The following is a 21,813-nucleotide window of genomic DNA, read 5'->3' as shown; positions in this document are numbered from 1 at the left end:
TGTGTGCAAGTGGTATGTTCTCATTGTGTTGAGACATGAGCGATTGATTTTCTACAGTTCTACCAGACCTAAGTATCATACACAATGGACAAACAAAAATAAAGTAAAAAGAAACAGAGTTACCGAATTTATCAGGAGATGCTTCTTCTTTCTCTTTTTTTTTTTCTTTTTGTTTTTGCCTCAATCTCCCCGGCAACGGCGCCAAAATTTGACTGCACTCTCACCCTGCAATTAAAACACAAAACAAAACACAATAAAAATTTTATATTTTATTTATTTATTTAGGCGAGAGGTTTATACTCGTCAGTGTACGAGTGCAGTTGTAGTTCAAATTTAAATTTATACTTTCTGGATAAGTCCAGGTCGTCCACTGAGAGATTTATTTATGGCAAAAGAAAAAAAAGAATGTCACACACACGCACACGCATTTAGATGGATTGATAACATGATTTTTTATGATTTTTTTAGATAACAAATACTAGAAAATAAAGCAAGACAGAAGTTGAAATAAATACTAAACGTGAGAATATGAAATTGGAAAGTACTTGAGTTAAGACAATTTCAGTGCCAACCCGTTGATTCCCAAATATTAGCATAAAAGATTAGCAACATTAATTTAATTTCAGATATGAGGATTTGTTATTAAATGCAATTAAAGATAATGATAGCTCTAGTTTAAGCAATCCCCATACATGATATGCGGGATTCTAATTTAAGAAACTACCATAAATTCAATTACAATTAATACACAAAACAACTAAATTAATCATCCGGGTTTGGGTATGATAGCGTTTCCAGTTCTAGTAACTCTCATGCATGACATGAAAGCTCTTAGGCTTACGCTCCAATCCAAACCTAGTGATTTTTCAATAATCAAAACACACTCATATTGAAGTTTAAACCAATGTTACTCATTTAAAGCGTAGCTTTCTTTGGGAATCATTGGCGTTAGACACTGTCCTTGCCTTAACCCAAGATTAGATTTAGCTACTCATCTCTATTAAATTAATTGACAACAATTTAAATGACATAATTTAAATAACAGAATTTAAATGACAGGAATTAAAATAGAAGAAACTAACCGGCCATTTAGGCGGTAGATAATTAAAATACAAGAATTAAAATTGCAAGAATTTAAAGGCATAAACTAACCGTCCATTTAGGCGGTGAATAATAAAGTAATAATAAATGACATAAGAATTTAAAAGAAGAAAGAAATGAAGGTAGTAAGATCACAAGAGAAAATACTAAAGAAAATGAGAGAGAACAAAAGCAATTCTCAAAGAGAGAATTCTAAGGAAATAACTAAACTTTGATTCAAGAATAATAATCACACTTACAAATGCAATCAAGTGAGCTATTTATAGGCCACAAGATGCAATACAAACCACACAATTTCAATTATTCAATTAGACATAATTATATCTAATGGGCACTCACACACTTAAAGTTAAATGGATTTTAGCTATAATACACACCTAATATTAAATGGATTTTAGCTAAAATACATACCTAATAAAGCACTCATAAAGTTAAATGGATTTTAGTTATAATATCCACCTAATAGTTAAATGGATTTTAGCTAAAAAACATACCTAATAAAGCTCTCACATAAAAAATAAAAATAGATTTCTATAAATTGGTTTTTTAATCTTTATTAGGATTAAAAATAATCCTTGGGCCTTCTCCAAATAATATCTTCCATGGGTTGCTCAAATTGGGCCTTAAATCTTCATGGGCTTGATTTCTTCATGGGTTTGATTTCTTCATGGATTTGATGTCTTCATGGACTTTAAATCTTCATGGGCTTGAATTCTTCATGCCTAAAAAAAAAAAAATAATAATTTAATGTTATTAATAAATTATATATTATATATATGTATTACACATGGCACACATATATATATATTAGATTATATTATATATATATATTACATGCATGCATATAATGATGTATATGTATTATATATAATTTTATATATTATTATTATTATTATTAAATTATACTTTAAAATTTCATTTCATTCATTTTTCAATTTAAACTTGCATATAACCATAAAATATATATTAATATCTAATTTAAACCATTTTTAAGATCAAAAGAAGGGTATAATTATAACAAAATTTTTACAAAATTAACCACTAATCATCGCCCCAGATAGGGCACGGGCAATCGAGGAGGAGATCGCAAAGTTAGCAGCTGCGCGCCATATTCGGGAGGTGAATTATCCAGATTGGTTAGCGAATGTCGTGCTGGTTCCCAAAGGGCAGAGCAAGTGGAGACTTTGCATCGATTTCACCGATCTTAACAAAGTCTGCCCAAATGATAGCTACCCACTCCCGAGGATTGACGCCCTAATTGATGGAACTGCTGGATGTTCGCTCATGAGTTTCCTAGATGCTTTTCAGGGATATCACCAGATTCCATTGCACCCGGAGGACCAGGAGAAGACGGCATTCATCACCAACAAGGCTCTTGACCTTGTGGTCGTGGGTTCGGGCCCCACGGTGGGCGCCAATTGATGACGGATTTTCAGAGGTGGTAGCCGCACGTTCCCTTTTTCATGGGGAGAAAAGATAATCTTCCCTAATAGAGATAATTCTTAGGATATTTAAAGATATCATTGGTTGACTTAATCTTCTTCTTTATCTCTTTCCAGTTCAAAATCATAATAAAGATTATAAAGATAAGCGGAGCTCCTAAGTCTTGACACGTGGCGATCGCATATTGGTCTTTACTGGCACACATGGCTCCGAGTTAATGGTAACCTCCCAGGGGTAGTACAGTAAAATTGCCCCCTGTAAATATTCCCTCATCACTGCAATGGAGACAAGGCTTGTTCCCCCGGTCGATCTCCGATGATTAAGTTAATCCTTGATCTAGGGTTCATTGTCCCTTTTAAACTATGTTCTCTTAAAAAAGGATAAGAAGAATCTCCCACCTTTTTCTCTTACCTTTTCTCGGGATAGGGATCATGAGGGATCTTCGGGATCTTCTTTCCGCCTTCTTCGGGACTTTCCCGATAAGGGTTTCGCGATAGCCTCCGTCTCCGAGGAGTTCGGGATAACTGTTGCCTCCGTGATCTTCGGTGAGTTGGCTTGTTCCTGAGAGCTCGGGGGTTTCTCTATTGAGTGCTTATCTGATTGACGTGGCGATGCTTGTCTGCCGTGTATCTTTTGACCGCCGTTAGGTATCCGTCTTGGCGTAATTATGGGACCGAGGGCGTTCTCCTCATCACTTGCCCCCCCCACTCCTTGAGCTCTTCGGCTTGAAGGGCCCGAGGAGTAGTAAGGCTCCTGAGGCTCTTCCCTTTAACTCCTTTTTTTCTTTTTTTTTTTTTTTTTTTTTTTGCGCGTCTGGCAGACGCGAAAATCAATCGGTTTTGACGGCGGTATCCCTTCCTTATGCGCTGTCCAAGGCCTTTTCGTCTTTCGAGCTCTGTCAGTGCGGGATGATCAATGCTCATTATTGCTCGCCCTTTTGGTCTCTTATTCCCGCAGTTTGAACTTTTAAAATGGGAACCCTTCAGTCCCTCTACTTCTCTTTCCGTACGACTTTCCTTCAGTTTTAGCTTTTCTTGTGCCGGCAAGCGTTTTCCACTTCTTCCGCCTCTCTTTCTTCTAGCTCTTTGCCATGGCGATAATTGGTTCTGGTAGGTTTAATCCCGCCGGCGCAGAGCTTATTGAGTGGGAAAAACATCCTGCTGCGTCGATTCCATGTCAATGGATGAGCCAAGCGGAATGCCAACAGTTCAGAGAAAAGTACAACGTCCCCGAAGAGTGGGAGGTAGAGTTCAACAGCCATCTACGAGCATGTCATCCCGTCGCCGACCGCCTTTGCATTTATAAGTGTGCTTTTGACAGGGGCTTTCGGCTTCCTCCCTGAAGAAGAGTGATGACCTTACTTCAACATCTTACTATCGCTCCCGCCCAGCTGTCTCCCTTCGGATGGCGATACTTGATGGGGTTCCTCCTTATTTGTCATTCTGGCAAAATTGAGCCAACTGGGGACCTCTTCAACTATTTCTTCACGACCAACCGTGACCCCGGAGGGTGGATTTCCATCTCCCATCGGATCGTGAAAGATAGCCGTCTCCTCGCCTGCAAGGGATACTCCGGTCTTGAGATTTCTGCCTCGACTCTCATGCAATCCGGCGGGTCGAAAGATTCTGATGATTGGAAGGAGCGTTTCGTCTTCGTCCGCCCCAGGCCATCCGACTCTTCTCAAGAGATCTGGTCTGTCAGTAACGAGTGGACTCTGGACACTAAGCACAAGCGTCCGAGTGTCGAGACCATTGAAGATTTCTCCTGCCGACTTATGAAAAACAGTCGGAACTGGGAAGAAGGATGGCTTTCCAATCCCAGCCTTTCCCAAGCGGGTTTGGACGGCGAGAACTGTGAGCTCTTTTTCCTTCATCTTTTTCTTTTACTCTCTCTTCTTCCTTTGTCTGTATTTGATTTTCGTTGTTATCTCTTTCTTAGTTGAAGAGGTCTGGGGGATATCTTATTCTGCTATCACCAGAGGAATGATTTTGGACTTCCCTGGGAGTAAGGGCCCTTTGGCACCTTCCGGCAACCAGAGAGTGTTGGAGAGGGCTGCGCCTCCCGAGCGAATTCCAAAGAGCAAGAAGAATAATAAGAAAAACTCATTACCGTCCAGGTCGCGAAGAGCGGTGGAGGAAGACCCTGGGACCTTCCAAGAGGCTTCCAAGAGGAGCGTTGCTGGGGGTTCGGGGGACCCATCTTCCCAGCTTCTCACTTCTCAAACCAGAGACTCTCCGACCGCGCGGCGAGAAGCCTCCTCCATGCCTGCGCCCTTGCCGATCTCTCGCGAAGACGATTCGGCGACCATCGCACAGGTGCTTGCTGTAGCTCGCGCAGAGGCCCAGAAAAGGCAATGTAATACCCGGGAAGTTATTCAGAGTATAAATGATTTTTAAGGAAGGGTATAACTGGAATTAGCAAAAGAATAAGGCTATATGGCACACTAACGTAGTCTTAGATGATTAAATCAGTCAGAGGGAGTAACCCGGACCTTAGATAGCTAAAGAAAATTATACAGTATCGACAAGTGATTCGAATTATGATTTTTAGTAATGAAAGAAGTGGGATCGGGAACAGTTTTCGGTACAGCTGTCGACCGGGCTGAGAAAACCGAATCGACGTAGGAAACGTCCAGAAGATGAACGGAGCACGTCAAAGACTAGTATTTAATGTGTAGAACAACCCTTAAGCGATTTCGGGTTGAATCAAATGGATTTAAGGTCAATTTGACCAATCGGGCCTAAGTGCAATTTTCTAATTTTGCCCGAGGGAGGTCAAGACGGTAATCTTTCAGGAGTCTTGAGGGTCAAATGAGATGTACTAAACTTGTGGGACTTAGAGGTATATTTGGATTTATCAGGGGAGTTGTAAAAAGGGCAGAATTGTCATTTGAAGAAAACAGGGGTCAAAATGCAAAAAATGGAAAATGGCATAGTGTGAACACGAAGGGATTTCAGCCGCCGCACTGCCACCGCACGTGGAGGCCGTTTCCGGCGATGGGACGGCCGAGGCTTGCTTGGGGAAGGTTGTATACGGCCAGGAGAACACTTGGGGACCAAGCTTGGCCGTTGATTGGTCGGAAAAAGCTCGGATTTTTGATATAAATAGAGGCCACGAGTTCGAGCTTTTGAAGCGTAAATCGATTGAGTTTTTGAATGATTTTGAGCGAGTGATTAAGGGGCTTTTGGTCGCGAGGCATCAAGGATCGCTTTGGGCTCGATTTGAAGCATTTTGGTGCATGTTTGAGGGCTAATCGAAATCGGCCGAGGGTTAGAGGCGGACCGCGCAAGCCGGACCTGTAAATCGATTTTTGAAGGCCTCAACGATGTTGTTTCAGCCTGATTTTGGTGCCATTGGGATCGATTCTTCAAGAGCTTCAAAGGGGTACCGGTTTTGCAGTCATCGGAGGGGTCGTCGCCGGCGGGTCTTGAGGAAGAAGACGACGCGCGTGGCTGCACGCGCCAGCCTCCACGCGCAGCCACGCGCAGGGCGCGTGAGAGCGCGTGCAAAGGGCTATTTTGGTAATTTTAATTCCAATATTTTTATTTAATTATTCTAGGAATTATTGTGTTGAAATATTTCGGAAAATAGTTGAAGAAATAATTATTTTGGAATTAACGAGGAGAAAATTGGGAGAAAATAGAGAAAATTATGGAAAATTGAGGAAAATGGATTTTAACGCTTCCTTAATTAAATATGGTGTTTAGGAAGTACTGTGGCTCGAGGTTGAGTATAAGTTCAAGCATTTGGGATTTGGCACGCAAACCGAGGCATTGCACGAGGATCGAGGCGATCTGAATACATTCGAGGTGAGTGGTTTGATTCCAACTTTTCCTTGTTTTGGAAGTGTTCTTAGGTGCTTGTGGTGAGTTCTAGTGAGCGGTTATACCCTCCTAGACATAAATTGTTTTACAAGGCTTTGCTTATGATCATTGTGTCGATATTTGCTACATTGCATTAACTGTTTATTTTAAAATGTTGGTGCATGGCGTGTAAATCTTCATATCATTTGGGGTCAAGTTTAATTGCATCGTTGGGTCCGTATGGGGCGGGATGGGGTCTGATTGAGATTGGGACAATGTTAATCTAGGTGAACGGGTGTCACACTGGGGGCACTCGAGGGAATAATGTTAAACCAGGTGAACGGGTGTCACGACGGTGCACCCGAGGGATTAACGTTGGACCAGGTGAACGTGTGCCACAGTGGGGCATTCGAGGGATTAAGTATGTCAAGGTGATATCTCGAGTTAGACATGTCTTGCATATTTACGTTTATCTGAGTATGCCATGCTCGTGTGTCTCTCATGCATTGTATGAACTGTTTTATGCCGTCACTTAGATGTTTATCATCTAACTTGGGCTATGCCCCTGGAACGTTTAATGTTCCAGCCAGGAACTGCTGCGGAGGCAAGGATGTGGCCGGTTGAGGGCCAATGGTGCTTAGTTTGTTAAGTCGTTGTAACGTTTGGAGGATTTAACATGCATTTCAGGTTGTAAACGAGTAGTTGTATATAGCAATTTTATCATTTGATCTGTATTATGTATTTTGCTATGGAAATACAATGTAAGAACTATGGTGTTTGGTATTAGTGTATCCGCTGCGTTGTATTAAGACTCGTTTAGGTTATTGATCTTGATAGTTAAAGGGGAAGACTGGGGTTCGCGGGGTTTTGTTTCTGCATGTGAAGATTGTTCTTGAAATACCGCGCGTGTTGAACTTAAAGAAAAAAAAAAAGAAGAGAAATCCCGGGAATACCCTTATAGTGACACGCCTGGCGAGACGGGGTGTTACAGGCAAACCATGGCAGGTACGGAGTCCAGTGCTACGCCTCCCAGCATCCCTATCAGTTCGATTTTTAAACGAATTTTAACGCCATTGGCACCAGCGGGGCGTTCGGAGCTGACGGGAGAGGCTTCCCTGGAGGAGGCTTCGGTGTTGTCGACGAAGGAGATTTTAGCATGCCGGACGAAGCGTCGTAGGATGGAGGCCGCCTCCCCAGCTGCTACTCCCTCCGAGCCTTCGGCTCCTGAAGCCACCAATGCTCCTTCAACCGCTTTAGTCTTACCGGAGACTCTACGAACTCCGAACGAAATCGACTATTGCGCCGAAATTCTAAGGGTGCGACCGTACTCCTTCCTCTTTTGACTTTTCGCTTTTTCTATGCGAGTAGGTCTTAATCTATACTCTGTTTTTACTTCCTCAGAACCTTACAGAGTTCCAAAGTCTGGTCTCTCGACGAGAATCCGAACTTCAAACCCGGATCATCTCCCTGGAGTCTGAGGTCGAAAGGCTTCGGGGGTTGGAATCTCTTTCTTCCCAACTGTCGAGTCTCGAGCACCGTGTTCATATTTTAACTAAGTCTGTGGAGCTGGCGCAAGACGATGCCCGACTTGCCAACGAAGCCGAGGCTCAAGTGCGCGAGGATTTGGAGTTGGTCCAGAAGAACATGCTTGAGGCTAATCAGGCCAATTCCCGACTTGGGGAGGAGCTGGATTCCACTAAGGTTGTTAATCACCAGCTTCAGGAGGATATAAAAAGACTTACTCTAGAGCTGAAGGAAGCCAAGAAGGGACAGGTCGAAGCGTTGGAGTCTTATTCCCGGTGCAAAGAAGACCTTCGTACTGCCCATGCCCAACTTCAATCCGCCCTCAAGGATGCCCAAGTGGCTTTTCAAAATGGTCGCGAGGATTTCCGAAGCTCTGAAGCTTATGCCGCGGAATTAGAAGGAGTTCTTCGGGGTGGGTTTGAGCATATGAGAAAACTCATCAAAGAGCGCTTCCCGAACCTGGATGTAGACTCCATCCCCTTCGATGTTGTCGCCGCCTTGTCTTCTTTAGAGTAGACATTTTTTGTATTAAAACTTGTTGTCGTAATAATAAAAGTGTTTAGATTTTTCACACAATTTTCTTTTGAAAAACAAGAAAAAGAAGGCCGTTTGGGATCAGGCTTGATTCTTCCTTTTTTTACCACCCCTGCTTATCGCAAGACTTGGTCTTCGTCGCTTGCTCAAAAGGGTTCGGCTCCGGCCCCCCAAGGATCGCGCCTGATCCTCGCAATCTTAAGCCTTTCGAGGATCATATCTGATTCCTTGCCTTTTCCGGGGGTTCGGACCCTCCAAGGATCACATCTGATCCTTTGCTTTTGTCGGGGGTTCGGGCCTCCCGAGGATCATATCTGATCCTTTGTTTTTGTCGGGGGTTCGGGCCTCCCGAGGATCATATCTGATCCTTTGTTTTTGTCGGGGGTTCGGGCCTCCCGAGGATCATATCTGATCCTTTGTTTTTGTCGGGGGTTCGGGCCTCCCGAGGATCATATCTGATCCTTTGTTTTTGTCGGGGGTTCAGGCCCCCTGAGGATCATATCTGATCCTTTGTTATAGTTGAGGGGTCTAGCCCCGTTGAGGGTATGTCAATTCTTTCCCTTTGCGCTGATGTGCCTTCCCAGATCTTTGGAAATGATGAGTTTTTACGCATAGGAGAAAAAAAAATGAATTTATTCCTGGATAGCATACGCAAAGCAACAAAAAGAAAAGATGCCAAGACATATAATGTAAAATTATTACTAACAGATCATACGAAGATAATAAAGAGTTATCACTGATAGAACTTCCTCAAGTTCTGCACGTTCCATGCGTTTTTCACCGTTGTACCCTCGAGGGTCTGTAGTTTGTATGCCCCCGGGCTGAGGACTTCTGTTACTTTGTAAGGACCTTCCCAATTTGGTGTTAACTTATCTGTTTCTCGGGCTCCCTGAACGTCTGCTCGCCTTAATACCAAATCTCCTGGTAGAAAGTTTCGTGCTCTTACTCGTCGATTGTAGTATCTCTCTATGCGCTGATTATAAGCAGCTTGTCGAATCCTCGCCTGATCACGAAATTCATCAAGGAAGTCTAGGTTGTCCCTCAAACTCTGCTCATTGGATTCAGGGTCGAATAGCTCTACTCGTAGCGTAGGCACTCCAATTTCAACTGGGATTAATGCTTCCGAGCCGTAGCATAGACTGAAAGGAGTCTCTCCCGTGGAGACCTTCGCCGTAGTTTGGTAAGACCACAAAATGCTCGATAGTTCTTCTACCCAGCTACCCTTCGCCTTATCTACTCTTGTTTTTAAACCACGCAAGAGAGTTCTGTTAGCGAGTTCAATTTGGCCATTAGCTTGTGGGTGAGCTACCGAGGTGAATTGTTGCTTGATTCCCAACTCCTGGCACCATTCCCGAACGGACCGATCAGAAAATTGAGTGCCGTTGTCTGAGATCAGCACCCGAGGGACTCCGAAGCGACAGACTACATTCTTCCATAGAAATTGTTTCACCCGCCGAGAAGTAATAGAGGCCACTGCTTCAGCTTCGACCCACTTTGTGAAGTAATCGATAGCAGCCATGATATACTTGACCTGTCCAGCTGCTGGGGGAAAAGGCCCCAGGATGTCTATACCCCATTGAGCGAAGGGGCATGGTGTAGCGAGATGAGTTAGTGCGACTGCCGGCACATGGACCAAATTAGACGTTTTCTAGCACCGATCGCAAGTTCTGACTAGCTGCTCGGAATCTCGTACCATCGTTGGCCAATAATACCCCTGCTGCAGGGCCTTTTGACTAAGCGCCCGAGCCCCGATGTGGTTTCCACATATTCCTTCATGAATCTCCCGTAGGATGTAGTCTGCTTCGCGAGGTCGGATACATTTGAGCAGTGGTTGTGAAAAAGACCTTCTGTATAGTTCCCCACCGACTAACACGAAATTTCGGGCTTTTCGTTTGACCTCCCGTGCCTCCGAGTCGTCTTCGGGGAGCTTTTCCTCTCTCAAATATGACAACAGGGGGTCCATCCAACTAGGCTCGTCATCGATACAAAATTGGTCCGCGACTTCTTCGATACTCTTTTGTGGAAGAGATTCGATCCGAATTTCCCGAGAGCTTGTAGGGAAAGAGGAAAAGGTGATTCAGGACAGCAAGTCCGCCTCTGTATTCATGGCCAACGCATGGAACGTGCAGAACTTGAGGAAGTTCTATCAGTGATAACTCTTTATTATCTTCGTATGATCTGTTAGTAATAATTTTACATTATATGTCTTGGCATCTTTTCTTTTTGTTGCTTTGCGTATGCTATCCAGGACTAAATTCATTTTTTTTTCTCCTATGCGTAAAAACTCATCATTTCCAAAGATCTGGGAAGGCACATCAGCGCAAAGGGAAAGAATTGACATACCCTCAACGGGGCTAGACCCCTCAACTATAACAAAGGATCAGATATGATCCTCGGGAGGCCCGAACCCCCGACAAAAACAAAGGATCAGATATGATCCTCGTGAGGCCCGAACCCCCGACAAAAACAAAGGATCAAATATGATCCTCGGGAGGCCCGAACCCCTGACAAAAACAAAGGATCAGATATGATCCTCGGGAGGCCCGAACCCCCGACAAAAGCAAAGGATCAGATGTGATCCTTGGAGGGTCCGAACCCCCGGAAAAGGCAAGGAATCAGATATGATCCTCGAAAGGCTTAAGATTGCGAGGATCAGGCGCGATCCTTGGGGGGCCGGAGCCGAACCCTTTTGAGCAAGCGACGAAGACCAAGTCTTGCGATAAGCAGGGGTGGTAAAAAAAGGAAGAATCAAGCCTGATCCCAAACGGCCTTCTTTTTCTTGTTTTTCAAAAGAAAATTGTGTGAAAAATCTAAACACTTTTATTATTACGACAACAGGTTTTAATACAAAAAATGTCTACTCTAAAGAAGACAAGGCGGCGACAACATCGAAGGGGATGGAGTCTACATCCAGGTTCGGGAAGCGCTCTTGGATGAGTTTTCTCATATGCTCAAACCCACCCCGAAGAACTCCTTCTAATTCCGCGGCATAAGCTTCAGAGCTTCGGAAATCCTCGCGACCATTTTGAAAAGCCACTTGGGCATCCTTGAGGGCGGATTGAAGTTGGGCATGGGCGGTACGAAGGTCTTCTTTGCACCGGGAATAAGACTCCAACGCTTCGACCTGTCCCTTCTTGGCTTCCTTCAGCTCTAGAGTAAGTCTTTTTATATCCTCCTGAAGCTGGTGATTAACAACCTTAGTGGAATCCAGCTCCTCCCCAAGTCGGGAATTGGCCTGATTAGCCTCAAGCATGTTCTTCTGGACCAACTCCAAATCCTCACGCACTTGAGCCTCGGCTTCGTTGGCAAGTCGGGCATCTTCTTGCGCCAGCTCCACAGACTTAGTTAAAATATGAACACGGTGCTCGAGACTCGACAGTTGGGAAGAAAGAGATTCCAACCCCCGAAGCCTTTCGACCTCAGACTCCAGGGAGATGATCCGGGTTTGAAGTTCGGATTCTCGTCGAGAGACCAGACCTTGGAACTCTGTAAGGTTCTGAGGAAGTAAAAACAGAGTATAGATTAAGACCTACTCGCATAGAAAAAGCGAAAAGTCAAAAGAGGAAGGAGTACGGTCGCACCCTTAGAATTTCGGTGCAATAGTCGATTTCGTTCGAAGTTCGTAGAGTCTCCGGTAAGACTAAAGCGGTTGAAGGAGCATTGGTGGCTTCAGGAGCCGAAGGCTCGGAGGGAGTAGCAGCTGGGGAGGCGGCCTCCATCCTACGACGCTTCGTCCGGCGTGCTAAAATCTCCTTCGTCGACAACACCGAAGCCTCCTCTAGCGAAGCCTCTTCCGTCAGCTCCGAACGCCCCGCTGGTGCCAATGGCGTTAAAATTCGTTTAAAAATCGAACTGATAGGGATGCTGGGAGGCGTAGCACTGGACTCCGTACCTGCCATGGTTTGCCTTTTCTGGGCCTCTGCGCGAGCTACAGCAAGCACCTATGCGATGGTCGCCGAATCGTCTTCGCGAGAGATCGGCAAGGGCGCAGGCATGGTGGAGGCTTCTCGCCACGCGGTCGGAGAGTCTCTGGTTTGAGAAGTGAGAAGCTGGGAAGATGGGTCCCCCGAACCCCCAGCAACGCTCCTCTTGGAAGCCTCTTGGAAGGTCCCAGGGTCTTCCTCCACCGCTCTTCGCGACCTGGACGGTAATGAGTTTTTCTTATTATTCTTCTTGCTCTTTGGCATTCGCTCGGGAGGCACAGCCCTCTCCAACACTCTCTGGTTGCCGGAAGGTGCCGAAGGGCCCTTACTCCCAGGGAAGTCCAAAATCATTCCTCTGGTGATAGGAGAATAAGATATCCCCCAGACCTCTTCAACTAAGAAAGAGATAACAATGAAAATCAAATACAGACAAAGGAAGAAGAGAGAGTAAAAGAAAAAGATGAAGGAAAAAGAGCTCACAGTTCTCGCCGTCCAAACCCGCTTGGGAAAGGCTGGGATTGGAAAGCCATCCTTCTTCCCAGTTCCGACTGTTCTTCATAAGTTGGCAGGCGAAATCTTCAATGGTCTCGACACTCGGACGCTTGTGCTTAGTGTCCAGAGTCCACTCGTTACTGACAGACCAGATCTCTTGAGAAGAGCCGGATGGCCTGGGGCGGACGAAGACGAAACGCTCCTTCCAATCATCAGAATCTTTCGACCCGCCGGATTGCATGAGAGTCGAGGCAGAAATCTCAAGACCGGAGTATCCCTTGCAGGCGAGGAGACGGCTATCTTTCAAGATCCGAGGGGAGATGGAGATCCACCCTCCGGGGTCGCGGTTGGTCGTGAAGAAATAGTCGAAGAGGTCCCCAGTTGGCTCAATTTTGCCAGAATGACAAATAAGGAGGAACCCCATCAAGTATCGCCATCTGAAGGGAGACAGCTAGGCGGGAGCGATAGTAAGATGTTGAGGTAAGGTCATCACTCTTCTTCGGGGAGGAAGCCGAAAGCCCCTGTCAAAAGCACACTTATAAATGCAAAGGCGGCCGGGGACGGGATGACATGCCCGTAGATGGCTGTTGAACTCTACCTCCCACTCTTCGGGGACGTTGTACTTTTCTCTGAACTGTTGGCATTCCGCTTGGCTCATCCATTGACATGGAATCGACGCAGCAGGATGTTTTTCCCACTCAATAAGCTCTGCGCCGGCGGGATTAAACCTCCCAGAACCAATTATCGCCATGGCAAAGAGCTAGAAGAAAGAGAGGCGGAAGAAGTGGAAAACGCTTGCCGGCACAAGAAAAGCTAAAACTGAAGCAAAGTCGTACGGAAAGAGAAGTAGAGGGACTGAAGGGTTCCCATTTTAAAAGTTCAAACTGCGGGAATAAGAGACCAAAAGGGCGAGCAATAATGAGCATTGATCATCCCGCACTGACAGAGCTCGAAAGACGAAAAGGCCTCGGACAGCGCATAGGGAAGGGATACCGCCGTCAAAACCGATTGATTTTCGCGTCTGCCAGACGCGCAAAAAAAAAAAAAAAAAAAAAAAAAGGAGTTAAAGGGAAGAGCCTCAGGAGCCTTACTACTCCTCGGGCCCTTCAAGCCGAAGAGCTCAAGGAGTGGGGGGGCAAGTGATGAGGAGAACGCCCTCGGTCCCATAATTACGCCAAGACGGATACCTAACGGCGGTCAAAAGATACACGACAGACAAGCATCGCCACGTCAATCAGATAAGCACTCAATAGAGAAACCCCCGAGCTCTCAGGAACAGGCCAACCCATCGAAGATCACGGAGGCAACAGTTATCCCGTACTCCTCGGAGACGGAGGCTATCGCGAAACCCTTATCGGGAAAGTCCCGAAGAAGGCGGAAGGAAGATCCCGAAGATCCCTCATGATCCCTATCCCGAGAAAAGGTAAGAGAAAAAGGTGGGAGATTCTTCTTATCCTTTTTTAAGAGAACATAGTTTAAAAGGGACAATGAACCCTAGATCAAGGACTAACTTAATCATCGGAGATCGACCGGGGGAACAAGCCCCGTCTCCATTGCAGGTACATTCAGAGAGGCAAAAAGGGAACGTGCGGCTACCACCTCCGAAAATCCATCATCACCTTGTTTCTTCTTAGCTTTTTGGTGTTGCCGGCTGAAATGGCCTTGTTTCTGAGTTTCTTGAGTTGCTTCTTCTTTGTCTTTGATGCCCGCCCAACTGGTCTGCAATGGAGATGTGTGCGTGTGAAGGAGCTAGAAGGATGGTCGTCGTCGGAGATTCAAGAAGAAGGGGAAGCAGAGCCTCCAGATTCCCCTTGTATCAGCTTTCCCCAAAAAGACTTAACAGAGAGAGACGCAAAGGGTCTAGGGAGAGCCAGAGAGAGACAAAGGGAGAAAGAGAGAGGGGCCGGGTCTTTTGGGATTGAGGCATTTGGGTAATTTTCAGAGGGACAAATTAGTCATTTTAACGCCCCAGTAAAGCAATCTGTAAGTCTTCTTCTATACAAATAGCTCAACCCTAATAATAATAATAATAATAAGCGTTATGCTATTTGTACAGAATAATTTTTACAAAATGCTTTATAGGGACAAGATATTGCGAGAAATTAGCGATATCTCAGGTGTAAAGTAAAGCAATTTATCGTGATATGTTAAAAGGTGAATCTCATCTAAATGAATAAAGAGAGAGAAGAATGGAGAAGAAACTGGGATCGTTCATCTTCAAGCGATTGGGGAAGAAGGGCTCGTCGCGGTGGTGGCTCAAAAACTCTGACCTTGGTGGAAGAAACTTAGTTTCCAGCTTTGTTTCATCGATGACTTCCTCTTCAAGATCGTCTCCGTCTTAGAAGCCATTGCTCTAGTGGCCAATCTCTGCTTCCAACTTTGGCCATTGCTCTGGTGGCTAGCTTTGGGTTTGGAAGTTTCTCTCTCTCCCCCTCTTTCTCTCTGTTATTGAAGAACCCTGTTTCTATCTCTTGAATGTGAGACTTTGGCAAGTTTTGGGGCAAAGTTAATTTGAGATTCATTTGGGTTTGGGTTTGTTTTTTTTGGGTTTTTCCCCCCCCCCCCTTTTTTTTGGATTGTGTTAGCTTTTTATTTCATCTAATTTTCTTGTATAAAACCTGACTATTAGTATTGAATTTGAACTTTTTCAAGTTTTCTCTCTGCTTCAATGCAGAAATTGGTTATTTAAAGTGATTATATTTTGTTTGGTGTAGATTGGCCTGATGAGAAGATTATGAATTTTTGGTTCGGCTTTTGTTTGATTTCCCACTAGAGAAAGAGAAAGGACAAGATGGAAAATCTTTTTATCACCGAAAATTCTTTCCAAATTTATCTCCTTTTGTCTTAGAGTTTTCTTCAAATTTTCTAGCATTTTCTTCACAAATTAACAAAAAAAATCATGGCTTTCTTCTCTTCAAAATCTTCTTCTATATTCATTTTCTCATAATGATGCAGACTGTAAAATAATAAAATTTTAAAGTTGAAACTGTTAAATATGTTGATCAGTGAGAGGCATTCTTGAAAAATTGAAATAAGAGAAGATATCACGCTAAGTTTGGCGTTCTCTAGATTTTGAGAGGAAGGAGAAATTTTACATAAGGGCAAAATAATTAAATTCATATCGGATAAAATGGCTAATTTTTTTCTCTATAAATTAATTTGTAAAAGTTATTATGTATAAATAACACAACTCTAATAATAATAATAATAATAATAATAATAATAATAACGATGGAATGTCTTATATACGCTTGTTATTGTTTGGCATATAGGATAGGATAGGATAGGAGTGGGTGGTTTTGTTTTTTTCTCTTCTATATAATATATAATAATCCTTAAAAATGAAAATGCTCATATGAGCCAATGGAATGGGAATAGGATAGGCGCAGTTGTACGTTTCATAAGTCTTAATTTGCTTGCTTTGTGGATTGATAACGATGGGCTGCCAGCTGCCAGCTGCCAGCTGCCAGCCTGCCTTCACCAGAAGTCCTCCTCCAACCTCCATCAATTTCCTTCCCATGCACCGACAATGGACCCTACTACTATGTACTATTACTACTACTACTTTCTAAATGAATGAATGCATTATTAACACATTAACAATATATATATATATATATATTTAACTAACTGACTCATTGAGGAGGAGGGCCCCCATCCCACCATACCCATTATCTACTTAATTTCATTGATCATCATCATGATGGGTAAGTTTTATTTGTAATTATTTTTCATTCAACAAGGTTAATTTTGTCAATGACAAATTCATCATCATCATCATCATCAACAAAGTTGGTTAATTTTGTCAATGACAAAATTAGTTATGTAAACACTCACTCACATCTTGAGAACAAAGTAAGTACGTGGATGACCCACGGTGATAGCTTGAGCATCATATATATATATAATCACTACCTTCCCTAATTTGTTTTCACCTTTCTTGAGAACAAATTAACAAGACTGTTTCACAGTTGGATTTTTAAAATAAGAGTTGTGGTTCTATTCACGTACGATTCAAATTGAATAATGGTGGGTGGTAAAGTCTGTATCTAATCTAGGTAGGTAGGTAGGTACTCTCTCTCTATATATATATATAAATTAAATTAAAAATTATTATCATATATATATATATAGTAGCTATTCTGGTTGTAAATTAATTAAGATATTATTATTATTATACTTATGACTCATTTGAGGGTGAAATCATTTTAATGAAGCTTAAGAAGGGAAGGGGAAAAGGGAAGCTCTAGAGCTTTAGGGTGGGTCTGGAAAGTAGTCATGCGGAGAAGAGTGTGATTGACTCTTGAGACACGTGTCGGACCAGCCATGTGGTAAGAAAATTGATTTAAATATAAAATTAGTAAATAAATAAATATTTGGATGTGTGTGTGTGAATAGAATAGAGGGCAGCTAGCACATGCAGACGCATGGGGGCGTAGATGAGAGAGAGTATAGAGTCAGCAATGAAATGAAATAGCAATGGCAATGCCGCCTCCCCTCCTCTCTTTATATCGCCAAAATACAAAACTTGATGATCTCACCTTAATTTCAGTCAGCACCCTCTATTAACCCCCTCTAACTCTGTTAGAGATAACCCCCAAAATACATGGGGGGTTATCTTCACCCCCCCGGGTTAAAAAGGGGTGAACAAAATCGCACTCCCCAAGTCCCAACCCAAACCCAACTTCTTATTAGGCTAAGCCCCGCATCCATCCGTCTACTTTTATATCAATCAATCAAACCCTTTCCTTCTTTCACCTCTCCCTCACCACTCACTCTCTTAACTCGAATTCGATATATACATCCATCGTCCTCAAAAACTATCAACAGCAGCAGCCGCTGCCGCCGCCGACACTAATATTCATCTCCGGCTTGCTCCAGATCCAGCACGTAGTCCCTGATCTATCTCCTCCGCTATATATGGCTGAGAAGAAGGTACGTTACGTTGCTAGCTAGCTAGCTAATTGTGACTTCCTGTTCCACCGCCTCGATCCATTTTCTACCTACTACGCTACGCAGCAGCCAGCAGCTGCCTGTTTGTTTGTTTAATCCTTCTGCACTGCACTGCACTGCAATATTTGTATATGTTTGTATGCTATATATCTTTTTTCCCTTGGATATTTCCATGTAATTAATATGTACTACCAAAACAAAACCTAATTACTTTTCTTCATCCATTATATATGCAAATCTCTCTTTCTCCCTCTCTATTATAGCGCCCAACGCAATCTAAAGTTTAATTTCTTTTCTTTTAATTCAATGCCCATCATCATCATCATCGTCATCGTCATCACGTGGTGTAACAAACAGGTTACGATAATGGTGCTTAAGGTTGATCTTCAGTGCCCCAGCTGCTACAAGAAGGTCAAGAAATTGCTCTGCAAATACCCTCGTGAGTCACACGACCCTAATCTTAATTAATTTACCTCTTATAGGATCTACTCGGATCAAACCCATCATATATATAGAAATCACCATCATTCATCTCTATTAATTAATTAATTTGCTATATATTTTTCTTCAAAAATTCCCAACCTTTTAACCTTAAAATTATTAATTTCTTCAGATAAGAAACTGAGCTTTTTTCTCTTTTGTCTGTGTGTGACGTGAAACCATTGGTTTTTGGTGGGTGGGCCTTTGCTTTGGGGACAAGAGAAATACGAAGCCAGATCTTCGATGAGAAGCAAAATACGGTGACGATCACCGTCGTATGCTGCAGCCCCGAGAAGATTCGCGATAAGTTGTACTGCAAGGGTGGCAAGACCATCAAGTGCATCCAGATCCTGGAGCCTCCCAAGCCTCCCAATCCCAAGTCAGATCCTCCTCCTCCCAAGAAAGATCCTGCTCCCAAGGTAGATCCCCCTCCTGCTCCCAAGGTAGATCCTCCTAAGGTAGATCCTCCGAAGAAAGATCCTGCTCCCCCTCCTGCTCCTGCTCCCAAGGTAGATCCTCCCAAGAAAGATCCCCCTCCCAAGGTAGATCCTCCCCCTCCCAAGGTGGATCCTCCTCCTCCTGCAAAGAGGGTAGATCCTCCACCTCTACTGCCTCCAGCCCCAGCCCCAGTCCCCGTAAGGGTATGTTGTGGGTCGTGTTATGAAGGGCGAACAGGGGGCCCATGCTATCATGGGTACGGAAGACCCGTGCCATGCTACGATGGCGATTATGGTTATGGTGGTGGCAGGGTGTGTTATGTGAGTCGTTGCGACGACTACTTCAGCGACGAAAATGCCACGGGTTGCACAATCATGTGATGTGATGGAGGGATAATTCCCACTAGATTGGTTTGTTTGTAAGTTGGTTCGCTTTACAAATATTGGGCATAGAAAAGAATCAATAATGTGGTTGGTAATAGTGGCTAAATCTAACGTTGGTGGCATTGTAGTGTCTGTGTCTTTTGAAATTGTCGAAGTGGGGTCACATATTGTTACTCTAATATATAAATGAAGTCTTTCTTTGCCAACTCAACTTTCGTGTTGTAATATTCTCTTTATTTGTATGAATATTCTGATTAGTCACGAGATATATGTAATACAACCAAATAAGAGAATAAATATTATAAAATGGCGGTGTCGTACGTGCCTTACTGAGACCACGTTAAGAGTGTTCCATCATAATGGGTCATATAATTGATTGACAGGTAAGGGAAGGTAATTGTTTCACAAGAAAAAAAGAGAATAAATTCAAGCTGGGCCTCTCTAGGAGGAATAATATACTGGAAGAAAAAACCTGGGCCGCTCTAAATTCAAGCTGGCTTGGGCCCATAAAAATACCTTTTTGTAGGACTGAATTAAAGAGATGTATAGTCCAGAGAAGACCCTCACACACACTCACACATCTGCTGATCTGAAGGGTCTTTTAGGAAGTGCAACGCCATTATGGTAAATTCGTTTACTCATCGCATAGCATTGCCTAATACCTGTCTTTAAACCCTCTTTGTCCGCCGTGCCCGTGCTGGTGTCGGAACCAACCAGCGGACCCAAGTCACCCCAGCGAAGGCCAGCTAGAGCAGAGCTGAGCAGAGGGTAATGGCTCGCAGTCTCTATTCTCCCCCCTCTTCTCTCTCGCACGACCCCATCTCTTCTGCAACCCTATCTCTCCTCCATGGTTACCCAAGCGCACCCCTTTTCGTTCCCCCTTCCCTTTTAAACACTTCCTTTGCCCGTTGTCTCTCCAATTCTTGCGTGTTTCCATTCAGGACCCAATTTCTTCAGAGACCGAGAAACCCAGTTCGTCCCAAGTCACTAATTCTAAGTTCCCAGACGAAAAGACAACTTCATCTAAAAGCTACATATGGGTCAATCCCAAAAGCCCCAGAGCTTCGCGGCTTGACCGGCAGTCTTACGATACTAGGAACCCTTTTCTTGTCGGGATATCGGAATCTCTAAATTCATGTAACCCGATTGAGGAGGATATTTTTGGTATATTGCTCTGCTTGGGTGACAATATTGTGGAGCAAGACGCTGTCATTGTTCTCAATAACATGTCCAACCCTGAAACGGCACCTATTGCGCTCAAGTATTTTCAGCACATTAATAATATCTATATATATATATTATAACAAAACAGCCGTCAAAATTTTTCCCGCCCATTTTCAGTTACTATTTTAATATTTTATTATATTTTTTAATTTTTTTTGTTTACCCGAAATAGAATTTTTATAGGTCATTAATTAAGTCTAGATTGGTGAAAAACATGTAGTTTTTGGAACACGTAAATGATTTTTTTATGGTTGAATAGAGTTTGAAAAATGTGTAACCATGCTGGTAGATGAAGAGACAAGATCTAATTTATATTATTAATTTTTAAATATTAATATAAAATATTAATTAAAATAAATTACAAAAAAATGAAACTTTTTTAAATCGGGAGAAATCTTGAGATATCAAGTAATACCGTCGAATACCAACTGCCAAGTAAATTTTTTATTTTATTTTTATTTTATATATAGTTTAATTAATTTAAATTTATTTTTTTATAATTTTAAATGTTATAATTTTATATATAACTTAAATGTTATAATTTTATTTTTTAACTTTATTTTTTTTATTACTTACTTAAAAATGTGACATGTCTTAAATGTGATAATTAATTGCTAGAGGGAATATGTAAAATCGTGTATGGATAATCAATTTTAAAATTTTGATTATTATTATTTATATAATTAATTGATTATTTAAATTATCTTTATTTTATATATAGTTTAACTATTTTAAATTTATTTTTTTATAATTTTAAATGTTATAATTTTACTTTTTAATTTTATTTTTTTATAGTTTAATTTGTTCTTTTCTTAAAAATGTGACATGTCTTAAATGTGGTAATTGATTGTTAGGAAAAATATGTAAAGTCATGTATGTATAATTAATTTTGAAAATTTGATTATTATCATTTATATAATTAATTAATTATTTAAATTATATTTATTTTATGTAGTTTAATTAATTTAAATTTATTTTCTTATAATTTTAAATGTTATAATTTTATATATAACTTAAATATTATAATTTTATTTTGTAACTTTATTTTTTTGTTGCTTTCTTAAAAATTTGATTTATCTTAAATGTGGTAATTGATTGTCAGGAGAAATATGTAAAGTCATATATGGATAATCAATTTTGAAAATTTGATTATTATCATTTATATAATTAATTGATTATTTAAATTATTCTTATTTTATATATAGTTTAATTATTTTAAATTTATTTTTTTATATTTTTAAATGTTATAATTTTATATATAACTTAAATGTTATAATTTTATTTTTTAACTTTATTTTTATTTGTTGTTTTCTTAAAAATGTGACATGTCTTAAATGTGGTAATTGATTGCTAGGAAAAATATGTAAAGTCATGTATGTATAATTAATTTTGAAAATTTGATTACTATCATTTATATAATTAATTATTTATTTAAATTATCTTTATTTTATGTAGTTTAATTAATTTAAATTTATTTTCTTATAATTTTAAATGTTATATTTTATATACAACTTA

At 41.8% G+C, this 21,813-nt stretch overlaps 1 protein-coding gene across 1 annotated transcript; it reads left to right on the top strand.

The window, feature by feature from the left end:
* Positions 1-17,253: 17,253 nt before the first annotated feature.
* On the top strand, positions 17,254-19,285 carry LOC127808712 (leucine-rich repeat extensin-like protein 3). Its single transcript, XM_052347293.1, has 3 exons — positions 17,254-17,755; positions 18,131-18,212; positions 18,476-19,285. Exons 1-3 carry the CDS (start codon positions 17,741-17,743, stop codon positions 19,069-19,071), a joined length of 693 nt encoding a protein of 230 aa, XP_052203253.1. The 5' UTR covers positions 17,254-17,740; the 3' UTR covers positions 19,072-19,285.
* Positions 19,286-21,813: the final 2,528 nt, after the last annotated feature.

Source organism: Diospyros lotus, chromosome 8 (assembly GCF_014633365.1).
Source record: "Diospyros lotus cultivar Yz01 chromosome 8, ASM1463336v1, whole genome shotgun sequence".
Lineage (NCBI taxonomy): Eukaryota > Viridiplantae > Streptophyta > Magnoliopsida > Ericales > Ebenaceae > Diospyros > Diospyros lotus.
This window is presented reverse-complemented; position numbering and strand designations above follow the sequence as displayed.